General features: G+C 40.5%; 1 protein-coding gene across 2 annotated transcripts; it reads left to right on the forward strand.

Moving 5' to 3' along the window:
* Positions 1–3,099: 3,099 nt before the first annotated feature.
* On the forward strand, positions 3,100–16,071 carry LOC110505201 (WD repeat-containing protein 20). 2 transcript variants are annotated; one of them, XM_090220404.1, is made up of 5 exons: positions 3,344–3,476; positions 5,226–5,341; positions 11,490–11,672; positions 11,875–13,185; positions 15,151–16,071. In XM_090220404.1, exons 2-5 carry the CDS (start codon positions 5,318–5,320, stop codon positions 15,199–15,201), a joined length of 1,569 nt encoding a protein of 522 aa, XP_090076530.1. In that variant the 5' UTR covers positions 3,344–3,476; positions 5,226–5,317; the 3' UTR covers positions 15,202–16,071. The 2 variants fall into 2 exon arrangements, with proteins under 2 accessions (XP_021439943.2, XP_090076530.1); XM_021584268.3 differs by lacking the exon at positions 5,226–5,341 and having other exon boundaries at positions 3,100–3,476.
* The last annotated feature ends 376 nt before the right edge of the window (positions 16,072–16,447 follow it).

The following is a 16,447-nucleotide window of genomic DNA, read 5'->3' on the forward strand; positions in this document are numbered from 1 at the left end:
CATGGAGGGGTGTATGAGGGGAGCTGTCTGTCATTGTCAGAACAGATGGAGAGCCACATAGCAGAATGTGCTGTGTTTACAGGAAATTCAGAAAGATTGTGGATGCTTTATTCTCAAGGACTTACAGAATACTCAAATCGAGTCACTTTATTATTTAATATTAGTCTAAAGCACATCCTTCTACCACATATTTATTCCATAACTACCATTCAATAGAACTTGCAAATGCATTATTTATTCATCCCCCAAAATATCACTACACCAAAATATAAACCAGCAATACAAATTAATATGGAATGCTATTCCTCACATGTGTGAGAATGAAGCTCTTCAAATTATTTTGAAAAGAGTGAAAGTGCATACTTGCATTCATACTGGACTCAGAGAGATGTTATCCTTGTAAATGTGAATAACTTCTACATCAATGTTCTCCAATAGATTGATTTATATCAATTTGTTCTACAAGAAAGACAGTGATACCGTATGGGGGGGGGGGGGGGGGTGACGACGCACTGCCTCTTCCTGTGGCCACACCCTTGTGCTGTCTCTGCTCGTGGAGAACCGAACTTCCATTTGAAGAGTCACCTGAGAGAGACGGGACTGTCAGGAGATTTCTCTGAAGAGCTCTTCTTTGGGATTTGGTTGGCAGATCGCATCCAACTTTTAGGTGTGTGAGGCCATTCACAGCCTACCAACATATTATTTGATACAATAATAAAGTGAAAATGGAAATGACCCTACCACCTATTAGCCCTTTAAAAAAACACCCTTTCCACTATTTAACCCTAGCTAGTCCTACTCTAGACCAATAGTCTGAGAGGACATACAGTGCTTTCGGGATGCATTCAGACACCTTGACTTTTTCCACATTTTGTTACGTTAGTGCCTTATTCTAAAATGTATTAAATTGTTTTTTTCCTCATCAATCTACACACAATACCCCACAGTAAAAACTGTTTCAACATCTAGTGAAAAGCCTTCCTTCTTCAATGAGGTTTAATGGTGGTTGGCATCCAATAAATGTGGCATTGCCGCCACCTACTAGACTGAAGTACAACTCCCTTATACTTGGCCTGAGGTAGGACAAAATAGATTAAAATAGTGGAGTAGGGTGGTGTTATTTTTGTATTATTTAAAAAAAATTGTTCGTATAGTGTTAGATGGTAGAGTATTTATTTGTTCAAGCAAACAACCTGGAAGGATGGGACACCACCACTTACTCCTGTAACTCTTCTGATGTCAAGTCTCACACGCCCAAATACCTTTCTGCAGCTGCCACCACAACCTCCATTTTCTGTGACTTATGTTCCATCCCCGCAGTACAGTTGATAACCATTATTATAAATGCTAAAAATCCAATCTTACTGAAACATATATCACATGTTGGTTTATCCTTCTGTACTGGTACAGGTATACTCACACCAATCCTCTCAGGATCCCTCCCCTTGACCCATCTTCCTCTACTTTCTTGACTGCCTCAGCATATGACAAAATTTACACTACTGTAACCCTGGAAACCTCAACCTGTCTCTCTCGCTCCATGGGCACCCCTACAATTAACCCATACCACTACTTTCCCCAATGCTACACATTCCTTTGTCTCATGCCGTTCTGCACACTTCTCACACCTAAGGAATCTCCCTCCTACACACTGCTGCCACATGCCCACAAGCTTGACACCTGTAACAACATGATGTATTTAGCACAAAAGCTCGTACCGGATAACTTACATATCCTAACATAACTTTGTTGGGCAAAGACTCAACATCAAAACTCAAAAGAACAGACAATAATTTCTGTTTCACCACTCACGCCGCCCTCACCAAACAACGAGCATCACAAACACCGGGATCTTCCCCTTCAGTTGTTCAACGTTTACATTTACTGCTACTCCAGTAATCACTCCTTTCAATGGCACCCTTTTCTTGAGAGCAAAACAATTCACATTTCTTGCCCCCATTCGTTTAACGAGCCTTCTCCCTCTGACCAGCAGAAACAAACAATTATCACAAAACCACTTCTGGTTACCCTCACCAATTCCACAGCACCCAACTCTGTTTCACAAACCCTGAAACCACAAATAGATCAGCCAAAAGGCAAAGGTCCACTTTTTCCAAAAGCTTCACTGCTACTGTCACAGACTCATCTTTATCCTGACCCTCGGTGCAAGACTTGGACTCAGAACTTCACCACACCTACCACCTCTGATACATCGACCTCATTCACTTCCATTTATCCTCTTCAGCTAATTCTGCTTACACTTTCTACCATTCTTCAGCAGACCATCCCCTTTTTGGTTGCAATTTTTAACCGACTCAAGCTCACCCTCTTTCTCTCTTAAACCTTAAGCCTTTCTTTTTCCCCTCTATTCCTCCTCCATATTCCACCCTGGACTTCTCCTGACATATATCTTATTCTTGCCTTCTCAAGGGGCGCCATTTAATCTCCGTACAATCAGCACGGACCCCTGGGGATGTCATCACTGGAAGCCTTCCTAGAAGAGTTGAGGCTTTTATTGTAGCAAAGGGGGGACCACCTCCATATTAAAACCCATGATTTGGAATGAGATGTTCAACGAGCAGGTGTCCACATACTTTTAGTCATGTAGTGTATATGTTTTTTAAAAGTTGGTTTCTTAGTGTTCATTGCAATGGTTATCAACTGTACTGCAGAGATGGAACGTAGGTCACAGAAAATAGATGTGGTGGCAGCAGAGAAGTATTTGGGGGTACGAGATTTAACTTCAGAAGAGTTACAGGGTGTGTTGGGTGGTATAGTGTCCCGTCCTCGCAGGTTGTTGACCAGGGGTAGGATTGGATAGGGTTAAAGTAGTAGAATAAGGTGGTGGGTTTTAATGAGTGTAGGGTTAGTTGGTAGGGTATGTCAAAATATATTTCATTTTTTATTTTCCCGTTTCCCCTTTTCACATGTTGTATCACAAAGTGTAATGGATGTATACTATATTTCAATTAGGGCGATAATACAACATATTGGATGCCAACAGCCGTTAAACTCCACCGAAGAAGAACGTGTATTTTACCAAGGTGGGAAATATGTGGGCTGTCAGTGTTAGAACGTATCACGTGTTTGAGGTGGTTTCTTCTTCTCCTGTCCTACATTCGTATAGGTCTACATGCGCGAGTCGACACTACTTTTACCTATGAACGGGCATGCGCACGTTCCATGTGTAAAATCCGGACTCGAGGAAGGATGAATGTAATTCAAAGATGGCGGCGGAGGGAGGAGGGAAGGAGATTAACGAAATTAAAACTCAATTCACTACACGGGAAGGCGTCTATAAACTCCTCACTCATTCCGAATATAGCCGCCCCAATAGGGTGCCTTTCAATTCCCAGGGTTCGAACCCTGTCAAAGTTTCATTTGTCAACGTCAATGACCAGTCTGGCAACGGCGACCGAATTTGTTTCAATGTGGGCCGGGAGCTGTACTTCTACATCTACAAAGGCGTTAGAAAGGTAGCTAAACATTATGCTATCAGTTTTATTTATAATTTGTATGTCTTAATTGATGACAACAGGTCAGTGTTGTCCAGTTTGCCTGGTGTATGACAAATGCACAGTAACGTTACTGTGTCCTAGCTAGCACCACCAATCTAAGTAAGTGTTGTGGTAACGTTATGCACCTCGAGCTAGCCAGCAAACTCACTCTAATCTGACAGTCAGTTAACCGGTAACAGCTATCTACGGACCATGCTGGACATTTGACAAGAATCCCAATATTGGCAATTAATGTGACCTCCACTGTACTTAAATTTAATTGCTTGGGTCATGACGTAGCTACAGTGCACGGATGCTCAGCTTCTGTTGTGACATAGGCGAGCTAGCTAGGCTACGCAAAGTATTGAGGTGTAAAGTTACCTACACTAAATAACTCCTTTTACAACAATGATGGAGTCAACAAGGTATTGTTGAGAATTAATTTGCACAATAACTTGCAAATTCACATGTATATAAGGATGTTCTATGACTGACCACATACCACTCATCAGTCTATTCTTGTTCTGAGAAATGAAAGCAATTCCATGTGAGAAATTGCCAAGAAACTGAAGATCTCGTACAATCTCGTACAATTTCTCGCATGGAATAGCCTTCATTTCTCAGAACAAGAATAGACTGATGAGTTTCAGAAGAAGGTTCTTTGTTTCTGGCCATTTTGCGTCTGTAATCGAACCCACAAATGCTGATGCTCAAGATACTATAGAAGAAGGACAGTTTTAATGCTTCTTTAATCAGAACAACAGTTCTCAGCTGTGCTAACATAATTACAAAAGGTTTTCTTATGATCAATTAGCCCTTTAAAATTATAAACTTGGATTAGCTAACACAACTTGCCATTGGAACACAGGAGTGATGGTTGCTGATAAATGGGCCTCTGCACGCCTTTGTAGATATTCTATTAAAAAGAAAATCAGCTGTTTCCAGCTACAATAGTCATTTACAACATTAACAATGTCTACAATGTATTTCTGTTCAATTTGATGTTATTTTAATGGACAAAAACCGTGCTTTTCTTTCAAAAACAAAGACATTTCTAAGTGACCCCAAACTTTTGAACGGTAGTGTATGTTATGGTTCACACTTAGTTTTCCTTATCTCCACCCAATGCCCATTGTTGATCCTCTCGGCTGACTTGGTCTTCTTGATCCATCCACCTATCTTCTTTGTTAGTCAGTCCTGACGCCTTCATCCCGTAGTTGTTAATGGTAATTTAATGGTAATTTAATATGACTGAAGATGCAGAATTTTATGCCAGGCCCCTTCTAATAGGGTATAACAGACTCGTTAGAACTTTGACCACACAACCTCTAGATGGACTACATGCCTCGATCATGATGGACTCTACCTCTACATGCCTCTAGATGGACTCTACCTCTATCAAGTGAAAACTGTAATGTTTCCTCAAAACAAAGGTTGTAAAAGTATGCTAGCCATTTATCGAATAAATCATACCTAGTTTGATGTTTCTGTGACAAACAGTGAATTAGTTATTGATTTCTACAGCTTTAAATTGCATTTTAAAGATATGTATTTTCATCAAATCAAAACTGGATTTTTAAAATTCAAAACAAAGGTTTTAAAAGTATGCTAGACATTTAAAGAATAAACCATATCTATTTTTATGTTTCTGTGACAATCAATTAATTTGTTAGTGATTTTATCATTTTAAAATGCTTTTGGCTAATGTCTGTTGAATGTCCGAATTAGAGGTCGACCGATTAATCGGAAATTTGGACACCAATCATGGCCGATTACATCGCACTCCACGAGGAGACTGCGTGGCAGGCTGACTACCTGTTATGCGAGTGCAGCAAGGAGCCAAGGTAAGGTGCTAGCTAGCATTAAATTTATCTTATAAAAAACAATCGATCTTAACATAATCACTAGTTAAGTACACATGGTTAATGATATTACTAGTTTATCTAGCTTGTTGCATATAATCGATGCGGTGCCTCATTGAATCATAGCCTACTTTGCCAAACGGGTGATGATTTAACAAGCGCATTCGCAAAAAAAGCACCGTCGTTGCACCAATGTGTATCTAACCATAAACATCAACGCCTTTCTTAAAATCAATACACAAGTATATATTTTTAAACCTGCATATTTAGTTAATATTGCCAGCTAACATGTATTTATTTTAACTAGGGAAATTGTGTCACTTCTCTTGCGTTCTGTGCAACAGAGTCAGGGTATATGCAGCAGTTTGGGCCGCCTGGCTCGTTGCGAACTGTGTGAAGACTATTTCTTCCTAACAAAGACAAGCCATCTTCGCCAAACGGGGGATGATTTAACAGAAGCGCGTTTGCGAAAAAATCACAATCGTTGCATGAATGTACCTTACCATAAACATCAATGCTTTTCTTAAAATCAATACACAGAAGTACATATTTTTAAACCTGCATATTTAGTTAAAAGAGAACCAGGTTAGCAGGCAATATTAAACTAGGGAAATTGTCACTTCTCTTGCGTTCATTGCACGCAGAGTCAGGGTATATGCAACAGTTTGGGCCGCCTGGCTTGTTGCGAACTAATTTTCCAGAATTTTATGTAATTATGACATTACATTGAAGGTTGTGCAATGTAACAGGAATATTTAGACTTATGGGTGCCACCCGTTAAATAAAATACGAAACGGTTCCATATTTCGCAGCTTTTGTGGAGCGATGGGTAACAATGCTTCGAGGGTGGCTGTTGTCGATGTGTTCCTGGGTCGAGCCCAGGTAGGGGCGAGGAGAGGGACGGAAGCTATACTGTTATACTGGCAGTACTAAAGTGCCTATAAGAACATCCAATAGTCAAAGGTATATGAAATACAAATGGTATAGAGAGAAATAGTCCTATAATAACTACAACCTAAAACTACTTACATGGGAATATTGAAGACTCATGTTAAAAGGAACCACCAGCTTTCATATGTTCTTATGTTCTGAGCAAGGAACTTAAACGTTAGCTTTTTTACATGGCACATATTGCACTTTTACTTTCTTCTCCAACACTTTGTTTTTGTATTATTTAAACCAAATTGAACATGTCATTATTTATTTTGAGGCAACATTTATTTTAGTGATGTGTTATATTAAGTTAAAACAATTGTTCATTGTTCATTCAGTATTGTTGTAATTGTCATTATTACAAATAAGTAAATAAGAAAATTGGCCGATTTAATGGGTATCAACTTTTTTGGTCCTCCAATAATCAGTATAGGCATTGAAAAATCATAATCGGTCGACATCTAGTCCAAATGTGTGAATATAAAACCAACTTTACCTCTGAATTTCCAGTGCATGGTTTTGCATTGTTACCTCAATTTCTCCATGAAATTAAGCGTTGATTAAGAGTTTTTTTTAAATGAACCCCAACTCATTCGAGTCGCTATAATTTAAAAACGTGTGTACCTACAGTGGGGGAAAAAAGTATTTAGTCAGCCACCAATTGTGCAAGTTCTCCCACTTGACAGACAAAATGAGGAAAAAAAAATCCAGAAAATCACATTGTGGGATTTTTAATGAATTTATTTGCAAATTATGGTGGAAAATTAAGTATTTGGTCAAAAACAAAAGTGTATCCCAATACTTTGTTATATACCCTTTGTTGGCAATGACAGAGGTCAAATGTTTTCTGTAAGTCTTCACAAGGTTTTCACACACTGTTGCTGGTATTTTGGCCCATTCCTCCATGCAGATCTCCTCTAGAGCAGTGATGTTTTGGGGCTGTTGCTGGGCAACACAGACTTTCAACTCCCTCCAAAGATTTTCTATGGGGTAGAGATCTGGAGACTGGCTAGGCCACTCCAGGACCTTGAAATGCTTCTTACGAAACCACTCCTTCGTTTCCCGGGTAGTGTGTTTGGGATCATTGTCATGCTGAAAGACCCAGCCACGTTTCATCTTCAATGCCCTTGCTGATGGAAGGAGGTTTTCACTCAAAATCTCACGATACATGGCCTCATTCATTCTTTCCTTTACACGGATCAGTCGTCCTGGTCCCTTTGCAGAAAAACAGCCCCAAAGCATGATGTTTCCACCCCCATGCTTCACAGTAGGTAAGGTGTTATTTGGATGCAACTCAGCATTCTTTGTCCTCCAACCACAACGAGTTGAGTTTTTACCAAAAAGTTATATTTTGGTTTAATCTGACCATATGACATTCTCCCAATCTTCTTCTGGATCATCCATATGCTCTCTAGCAAACTTCAGACGGGCCTGGACATGTACTGGCTTAAGCAGGGGGACACGTCTGGCACTGCAGGACTTGAGTCCCTGGCGGCGTAGTGTGTTACTGATGGTAGGCTTTGTTACTTTGGTCCCAGCTCTCTGCAGGTCATTCACTAGGTCGTGTGGTTCTGGGATTTTGCTCACTGTTCTTGTGATAATTTTGACCCCACGGGGTGAGATCTTGCGTGGAGCCCCAGATCGAGGGAGATTATCAGTGGTCTTGTATGTCTTCCATTTCCTAATAATTGCTCCCACAGTTGATTTCTTCAAACCAAGCTGCTTACCTATTGCAGATTCAGTCTTCCCAGCCTGGTGCAGTCTACAATTTTGTTTCTGGTGTCCTTTGACAGCTCTTTGGTCTTGGCCATAGTGAAGTTTGGAGTGTGACTGTTTGAGGTTGTGGACAGGTGTCTTTCATACTGATAATAAGTTCAAACAGGTGCCATTAATACAGGTAACAGGTGGAGGACAGAGGAGCTCCTAAAATAAGTTACAGGTCTGTAAGAGCCAGAAATCTTGCTTGTTTGTAGGTGACCAAATACTTATTTCCACCAAATAAATTCATAAAAAATCCTACAATGTGATTTTCTGGATTTATTTCTCATTTTGTCTTTCATAGTTGAAGTGATGAACATTTACAGGCCTCTCATATTTTTAAGTGGGAGAACTTGCACAATTGGTGGCTGACTAAATACTTTTTTGCCCCACTGTATGTTTTCCTTCTGTTGCGTGCCTTTATTTGTTTGCTGAAATCCATACTTTTTAATAAAACGTTAATCAAATACAACCACCAATTTTTACATTCAAGCATTTGAGTAACGAGTCGGTGGGTCATAAAAACCTTTGACTCATGGAGTTAAGCTACTTGGCAAGGTTTTGCATTGACTTTGATGTGTCAGTGTGGTTACACTGATGGTCAAGTAGGAAGTTCTGCCTAGAGTTCTTTCAGAGAGAGGCATCTTAGTGTCACTCTGTAGTTGTGGACATGACAGGTTGATAATGCAGGGCTACAGGTGCTTGATCCTTATTTCCTCAGTGTGGCCTAGCAAAAAAAATCTGTAGTCATTTCTTTCAAGTGTGTAAACAGATCTAAACATCTACATTATTCACTCAAACCCTTAAGGTGCATAACTACCAAAGGTTGTACTTTTCTGACATTAACACACTAAGATATACTATATGCCTATGGTTGGAATAGGCCTATGCCACAACAGCTGAGCAGACTGGAAACATGAGAAATGGCCTTCTAACCACTTCAAATCTTTCCACTCTGTCGATGGAGTGAACCATTAACTAGTGTGACTGTTGTAGTGCTTGTTCGTTAACTGTGCCCATGGGGCATTTAGAATAAAACACAAACCTAAGAGGCTAGAGTTGCATTCCCTGGTCTGATTGTCTCAATATGACAAAAAAAATTGGGGTTTGGATGCGTCAAAGTTATCTGATTGTAAGTCTTGTTACTGTAACCCTATTTTGAGTTCACTGCAGTACAGCGCCCTTAACCACTGTGCCACCCGGGAGGCCTAGAGCCACATCAATTTACAGAAATACTCATCACAAATGTTGATGAAAATACAAGTGTTATACATGGATTTAAAGATATACTTCTCATTAAATCAACCGCTGTGTCAGATTTCAAAAAAGCTTTACGGAAAAAGCACACCATGCAATAATCTGAGTACAGCTCTCAGAGACCAAAACAAGCCATACAGATACCCACCATGTTGTGGAGTCAACAGAAGTCAGAAATAGCATTATAAATATTCACTACCTTTTGATGATCTTCATCAGAATGCACTCCCAGGAATCCCAGTTCCTACAATAAATGTTTGTTTTGTTCGATAAAGTCCATTTATGTCCAAATACCTCTTTTTTGTTTGCGCGTTTAGTTCACAAATCCAAATTCATGAGGCGCAGGCACACTTAGTCCAGACAGTCAAAGTTATATTACAGTTCGTAGAAACATGTCAAACGATGTATAGAATCAATCTTTAGGATGTTTTTAACATAATTAACATTCAATAATGTTTCAACCGGACAATTCCTTTGTCTTTCGAAATGCAATGGAACACAGTTCGCTCTCACGGGCGCACGCCTGACTGAGCTCATGGCATTCTGCTAGACACCTGATTGAAACAGTTATTTTTCTCACAGTAGAAGCCTGAAACAAGGTTCTAAAGACTGACATTAGTGGAAGCCTTAGGAAGTGCAATCGGACCAAATTTCCACTGTATATTGGATAGGCAAAGACTTAACATACAAACCTTAGATTTCCCACTTCCTGGTTGGATTTTCTCTCAGGTTTTTGCCTGCCATATGAGTTATGTTATACCCAGACATCATTCAAACAGTTTTAGAAACTCCAGAGTGTTTTCTGTCCAAATCTACTAATAATATGCATATCTTAGCTTCTGGGCCTGAGTAGCAGGCAGTTTACTCTGGGCACCTTATTCATCCAAGCTACTCAATACTGCCCCTCATCCATAAGAAGTTAACTCACTTTTATTGTATGCTTATCTTTCAGGCTGCTGACCTGAGCAAACCAATTGACAAGAGGATATGCAAACTTCTTAGGGATCGGCGCAACGGGACAGTTGTAAATCATGCAGTTTACAGTGCCTTGTAGTGCCTTGTCACAATCGCAGATTTTAGAGAAACAACAAATGTCGGTACATATGTGTCTTATATCGGCTGAAAGCTTAAATTCTTGTTAATTTAACTGCACTGTCCAATTTACAGTAGCTATTACTGCGAAAAAATGCCATACTATTGTTTGAGGAGAGCTCCTAACAAAACACTTTTTTCACCGCGATAGGTTTGATAAATTCACCTCTGAAGGTGAAATGTGTACTTACATTCTGAAATCTTGCTCTGATTTATTATCCAAAGGGTCCCAGACATAACATGAAGTGTCATTTTTTTAGATAAAATCAATTTTCATATCCTAAATAGGTTCATATAGCATGCACGATCGATTTTGTATTTCCACTCATTCAATTTGCAAAGAAAGGAATCTGTGAAAATCTAACTCTAAATGTTGTTTCAACTAGTCAAATCACATTCGTAAGTATTCCTCAGAGATCCTAGAACGTAACCAGACTTCATTATATCATTAGTGGTGTAGTATAGCCTAACAACACCATATTTGGTCAGAGGGCGATGCCTTCATGGCACACTGATGAGTGGTCTTCACTTGAACGACTAACTTTGTCAAATAAGCACCAATCAGGGTGGACTTTATGGGCTTTATGGGAGTATCCGGGAACCCTGTATCTGTCGTAAAATGTTTCTGCTAACATTGTGCGACAGGATATTCAGAGTTATGAAGTTATGAAAACGGATTGTTTTGCAAATGTTGAACTTATAATATGTCTACTAATACTGGAAAAGCTAAATCAAAGTCCAAGTATACAGTTTTGACGATATTCTGCCATCTTGTGGACACTATCGGAATTACAACCAGAGTGACGGTGGTAGATGGTGGTAGAAAAAAGCTGGTTGTTTTTTTCTTTGTAGAAAAAAGCTGGTTGTTTTTTTTCTTTATTTGTCTACCAGATCTATTGTTATATTATCCTACATCCAATTTCCACAAACTTCAAAGTGTTTCCTTTCAAATGGTACCAAGCATATGCATATCCTTGCTTCAGGGCCTGAGCTACAGGCATTTAGATTTAGTATGTAATTTTAGGCGAAAACTTAGGGATAGCCCCCTTTTTTTCAATTAACTCACTTATCTTGTATGCTTATCTTTCAGGCTGCTGATCTGAGCAAACCTATCGACAAGAGGATATACAAAGGAACACAGCCCACATGTCACGACTTCAACCACCTCACGGCCACGGCGGAGAGCGTCTCCCTGTTGGTGGGCTTCTCGGCTGGCCAAGTGCAGCTCATCGACCCAATCAAGAAGGAGACCAGCAAGCTCTTCAATGAGGAAGTAAGTCGGGACTGAAAGTAAAAAAAAAAAAAAGAAGGAAAAAGCAAAAAAGCAAAAAAGAGATGGAAATTACATTGGAACTAGCCTCAAATGTTATGTTTTTGACATATAACGCAATGAATGCGATTGTTGCTTACAATTGAAATGTAACATTTGTGCCTTCTCTCCCTCCTCACTTTCTATCCCAAACTGCTTTCCCCAGAGACTAATAGACAAATCCAGAGTAACTTGTGTAAAATGGGTGCCAGGCTCGGAGAGTCTGTTCCTAGTCACTCATTCCAGTGGAAACATGTACTTGTACAACATGGAGCACACGTGTGGCACCACGGCACCTCACTACCTGTTGCTCAAACAGGGTGAGAACTACTCAGTGCACACTTGTAAGAGCAAGTCCACGCGCAACCCCTTGCTCAAATGGACGGTGGGCGAGGGAGCCCTTAACGAGTTTTCTTTCTCACCTGACGGGAAGTTCCTGGCGTGTGTGAGCCAGGACGGCTTCCTTCGGGTCTTCAACTTTGATGCGGTGGAGCTGCACGGGACCATGAAAAGCTACTTTGGGGGTCTGCTGTGTGTGTGCTGGAGTCCAGACGGAAAGTACATTGTCACGGGGGGCGAGGATGATCTGGTGACCGTGTGGTCGTTTGTGGACTGCCGGGTTATTGCACGCGGTCACGGACACAAGTCGTGGGTGAGTGTGGTGGCGTTTGACCATTACACAACTAGTGTGGAGGATGCGGACCCTATGGAGTTCAGCGGCAGTGACGAGGACTTCCAGGACCAGATCCACTTCGGTCGCGACCGGGCCAACAGCTCGCAGTCCCGACTCTCTAAGCGCAACTCCACGGACAGTCGGCCGGTACAGGTCACATACAGGTTTGGTTCAGTGGGCCAGGACACTCAACTCTGCTTGTGGGACCTCACAGAAGATATCCTTTTCCCCCACCTCCCGCTTTCCCGGACAAGAACGCACACCAATGTGATGAATGCTACCAGCCCCCCGGCGGGAGGGGACGTGGCTGTGGGAGGCGGGGTAGGTGGTGGCATAGAGAGTATTAACCCTAGCACTAACGGCACCAACACCCCTGGTAACCCCCTCCCTACTCCCCTGCCACGCTCCAACAGCTTACCGCACTCTGCAGCTATGACCGCCAACAGCAAGAGTAGCGTCATGGACAACACTATTGCCGCAGGCGTAAGCAAGTTTGCCACACACTCCATTCACGATCGCAAAGAGCGGCACCACGAGAAGGACCACAAATGGAACCACAGCATGGGCCACATTAGCAGCAAGAGCAGTGACAAGCTCAACATGCTCACCAAAACCAAAACAGACCCTGCAAAGACACTGGGTACGCTGCTCTGTCCCCGCATGGAAGACATACCCTTACTAGAGCCCCTCATCTGTAAAAAAATAGCACATGAGAGACTGACTGTCTTAATATTTCTTGAAGACTGTATAGTGACAGCTTGTCAGGAGGGATTTATTTGCACATGGGCAAGGCCTGGCAAAGTGGTAAGTTCTTTGAATAGAAATTAAGCTCTGCTAAATTCCTGTGCATTTCTTTGTAGTCTAAAATGCAAGGATCCATTTAGAAAAGTTAGTATTATTGTGGACATTTTAGACAGCATTGTGACAACATTACCTACTGTAGATGAGTATGGGAATCTCTTGCACTTGCAGTATGTTACATCTCAAACTGTCTGTATGTACACTTCCCTACATATTTATTTGGACAGTGAATCTAAAATGTTTAATTTGGATCTATACTCAGCATTTTTTATTTGAGATCAAATGTTTTTGTACAGAATGTCACCTTTTATTTGAGGGTGTTTTCATGCATATCTATTTTACCATTTAGAAATTAAAGCATTTATGTATCTAGTCACCCAACTTTTAAGGTGTCAAGTATTTGGACATATTCACTTAGTGTATTAAAATTTGTCAAAAGTATAGTAGTTGGTCACATATTTCTAGCACTCAATGACTCCATCAAGCTTATGACTCTACAAACCTGTTGGATGCATTTGTAGTTTGTTTTGGATTTTGCTTGCCTAATAGAAATGAATGGTAAATAATGTGTAGTCATTTTGTCAGTTTTATTTTAAATAAGAATACTTCTACATTAATGTGGATAATCATGAATATATTGTGAATAATGATGAGTGAGAAAGTTGGAGGCATAAATGTCATTCCCCCCCAAAAATGCTAACCTCTCCTGTTATTGGTAATGGTGACAGGTGAGCATGTTTTTGGGGCATGATCTTTGCATCTAACTTAATCACTCATCATTATTCATGATTCATTCATGATTGTCTGTAATCATTTTAGCATCCACATTTATGTATTTTATTTTTTATTTGACCTTTATTTAACTAGGCAGGTCGGTTGAGAACAAATTCTTATTTACAATGGCGGCCTACCCCGGCCAAACCCTAACCCCGGACGATGCAGGGCCAATTGTGCGCCCTATGGGACTCCCAATCACGGCCGGTTGTGATACAGCCTGGAATCGAACCAGGGGCAGTAGTTATGCCTCTAGCACTGAGATGCAAGTGCCTTAGACAGCTGCTCCACTCGGAAGCCCCAAATGTAGAAGTGTTCAGAACATATTCTATTCTTATTTACTGTAAGTGACTCCAAAATGACACTACATTTTTTACCATTCAACATAATCTGAAACACAACCAAAACCTAACTGCAAATGCATCCAATACTTAAAAAAAAATTCAAGCTTGATGTAGTCACTGTGTTCTAGGAATATGGCACAAAATACTAAACTTGACTAAATTTAAGTGAATTTGTCTTAATACTTATTACACCTTAAAATGGGTGTGCTGGATACATGAAGTGCATTCATTTCTAAATGGTAAAAACAAATATGAAAATACCCTCAAATAAAATGTGACATGCTGTACTGTAGCCTCATATAAAACATTTGATCTCAAATCCAAAATGCTGGAGTATAGAGCCAAATGAAACATTCTAGCTTCACTTTCCAAATAAATCAGTAGGGGAGTGGTTTGTGTTCATCTGCCACCCCATGCAAAGCCAATACATTTTCAAAGAAATCAATAATTGTAAGAATCTCGTATGTCAAGTACAATCAAGTCACCTGGTGGATAAGTAAGTGCCCTTAGGTAGCCCTCCTTATCAGTGGAAAGAAGACATTGATCCCAATTGAGTATATTTGTATGCATCGGCTCCATATTAAAACAAACATATTGGAGCATTACCATCCCACAGGGCACCGCAGCATAAATAAGCAAGTCATCTTTACGCTCACCCACAACACTCTCAGATTCTTTATGAGAGGACCTGTTTATTTGCCAAACAGCGTTATATATTAATGCATTACATTCACTGCGTCATCCACTAGCTAACTGCTGTGCACTGGCCATTTTGAAGGCAGGAAGATGGGTGTGCTGAATTTGATGCTTTGTGACCTTTCCCCAATGCAAATCTCCTTTTTCTTTCCAGGGTTTGTCATCCCAAAACCAAGCCAGCTCTCCCAGTGGAACTGTAGTATAGCCCACATTATTTATGCTGCTAAGAAACCTGCATCACAGAGCTATATTGTCACCAGAGCCTGGAGCTGCTTTTCACCCTGCAAAGCACTGCAAGTTTATTTTATTTTTGGTTATCATACACATGGCCTAGATGGTGGAACTATTCAAATACAGAAATGGAAAGGGTGTGGTGCAGTTTTGGACAGTGGCTCTGTCCTTTTCTGGAATTTTGTAAAATATTTTTTTATAATTTGTCTTCTCTCGCTCATATACGTTAGGCTGTTTTTCTGGACTTCGAGCTTGGCTTAGTTGATGAAACCATTCATATTATGCTTGTGTTTAAAAGGATAGTTCACCCAACAACTTTTATCATTCCTGTTTCTTACCTTGCAAGTTGTCCATGGGCCAGGAGTGACTGCCACAAGCTGTCACAGGCTAAAGTTTACTGAATTACACAAAAACAGCGGTGTTCCATTGTGCCCACTATCCATTGTCTAAAAATTGCACACCAAAATCATGTCCTTCATCTACATTAGCCTTTATGATTTGGAATATGTGCATTGTCAAAGGGTACTACAGTTGCTAAAGTCAAACTATGTTCTTGACCTACCTACACACTATCACATATTTTGGTGTGGCTTGTCTTCCGTTCAGAAGGTGGTCTCGGTCATCGTAGGTGTGGTTTTTGCAGTCAGTCCAGGCTCAGACTGCATTCAAGGTAAGAAAAAGATTAACCAAAATGAAATTAGTGTAAACTATCCCTTTAAGTCCAAGAATGTGGGTATCTAAGGATTTGCTTTCATCCAAAGTATTTTTAATTTACTGAACAAAAATGTAAACGCAACATGTAAAGTGTTGGTTTCATGAACTGAAATAAAAGATCAACGGAAAATGTTCCTTGTGCACAAAAGGCTTATTTCTCTGTTGTGTTCACATTTGTTTTACATCGCTGTTGGTGAGCATTTCTCTTTGCCAAGATAATCCATCCACCTGACAGGTGTGGAATATCAAGAAGCTGATTAAACCGCATGATCTTTACACAGGTGCACCATGTGCTGGGGACAATAAAAGGCCACTTTAAATGTGCAGTTTTGTCACACAATGCCACAGATATCTCAAGTTTTGAGGTAGTGTACAATTGGCATGCTGACTGCAGGAATGTCCACCAGAGCTGTTGCAAAATATTTGAATGTTAATTTTTCTACCATAAGCTGCCTCCGACGACATTTTAGAGAATTTGGCAGTGCATCCAACCGGCCTCAGAACCG

The sequence above is a fragment of the Oncorhynchus mykiss genome, chromosome 25, assembly GCF_057628025.1.
Source record: "Oncorhynchus mykiss isolate SJ-2025 chromosome 25, ASM5762802v1, whole genome shotgun sequence".
Lineage (NCBI taxonomy): Eukaryota > Metazoa > Chordata > Actinopteri > Salmoniformes > Salmonidae > Oncorhynchus > Oncorhynchus mykiss.

Bases quoted from the DNA above. Each gene is read 5' to 3' on its own strand.
- LOC110505201 (XM_021584268.3), top strand. From the start codon at position 3,228: ATGGCGGCGGAGGGAGGAGGGAAGGAGATTAACGAAATTAAAACTCAA. The intron at 3,477-11,489 runs GTAGCTAAACAT...CTTATCTTTCAG, and splicing joins TCTACAAAGGCGTTAGAAAG to GCTGCTGATCTGAGCAAACC. The intron at 11,673-11,874 runs GTAAGTCGGGAC...TGCTTTCCCCAG, and splicing joins GCAAGCTCTTCAATGAGGAA to AGACTAATAGACAAATCCAG.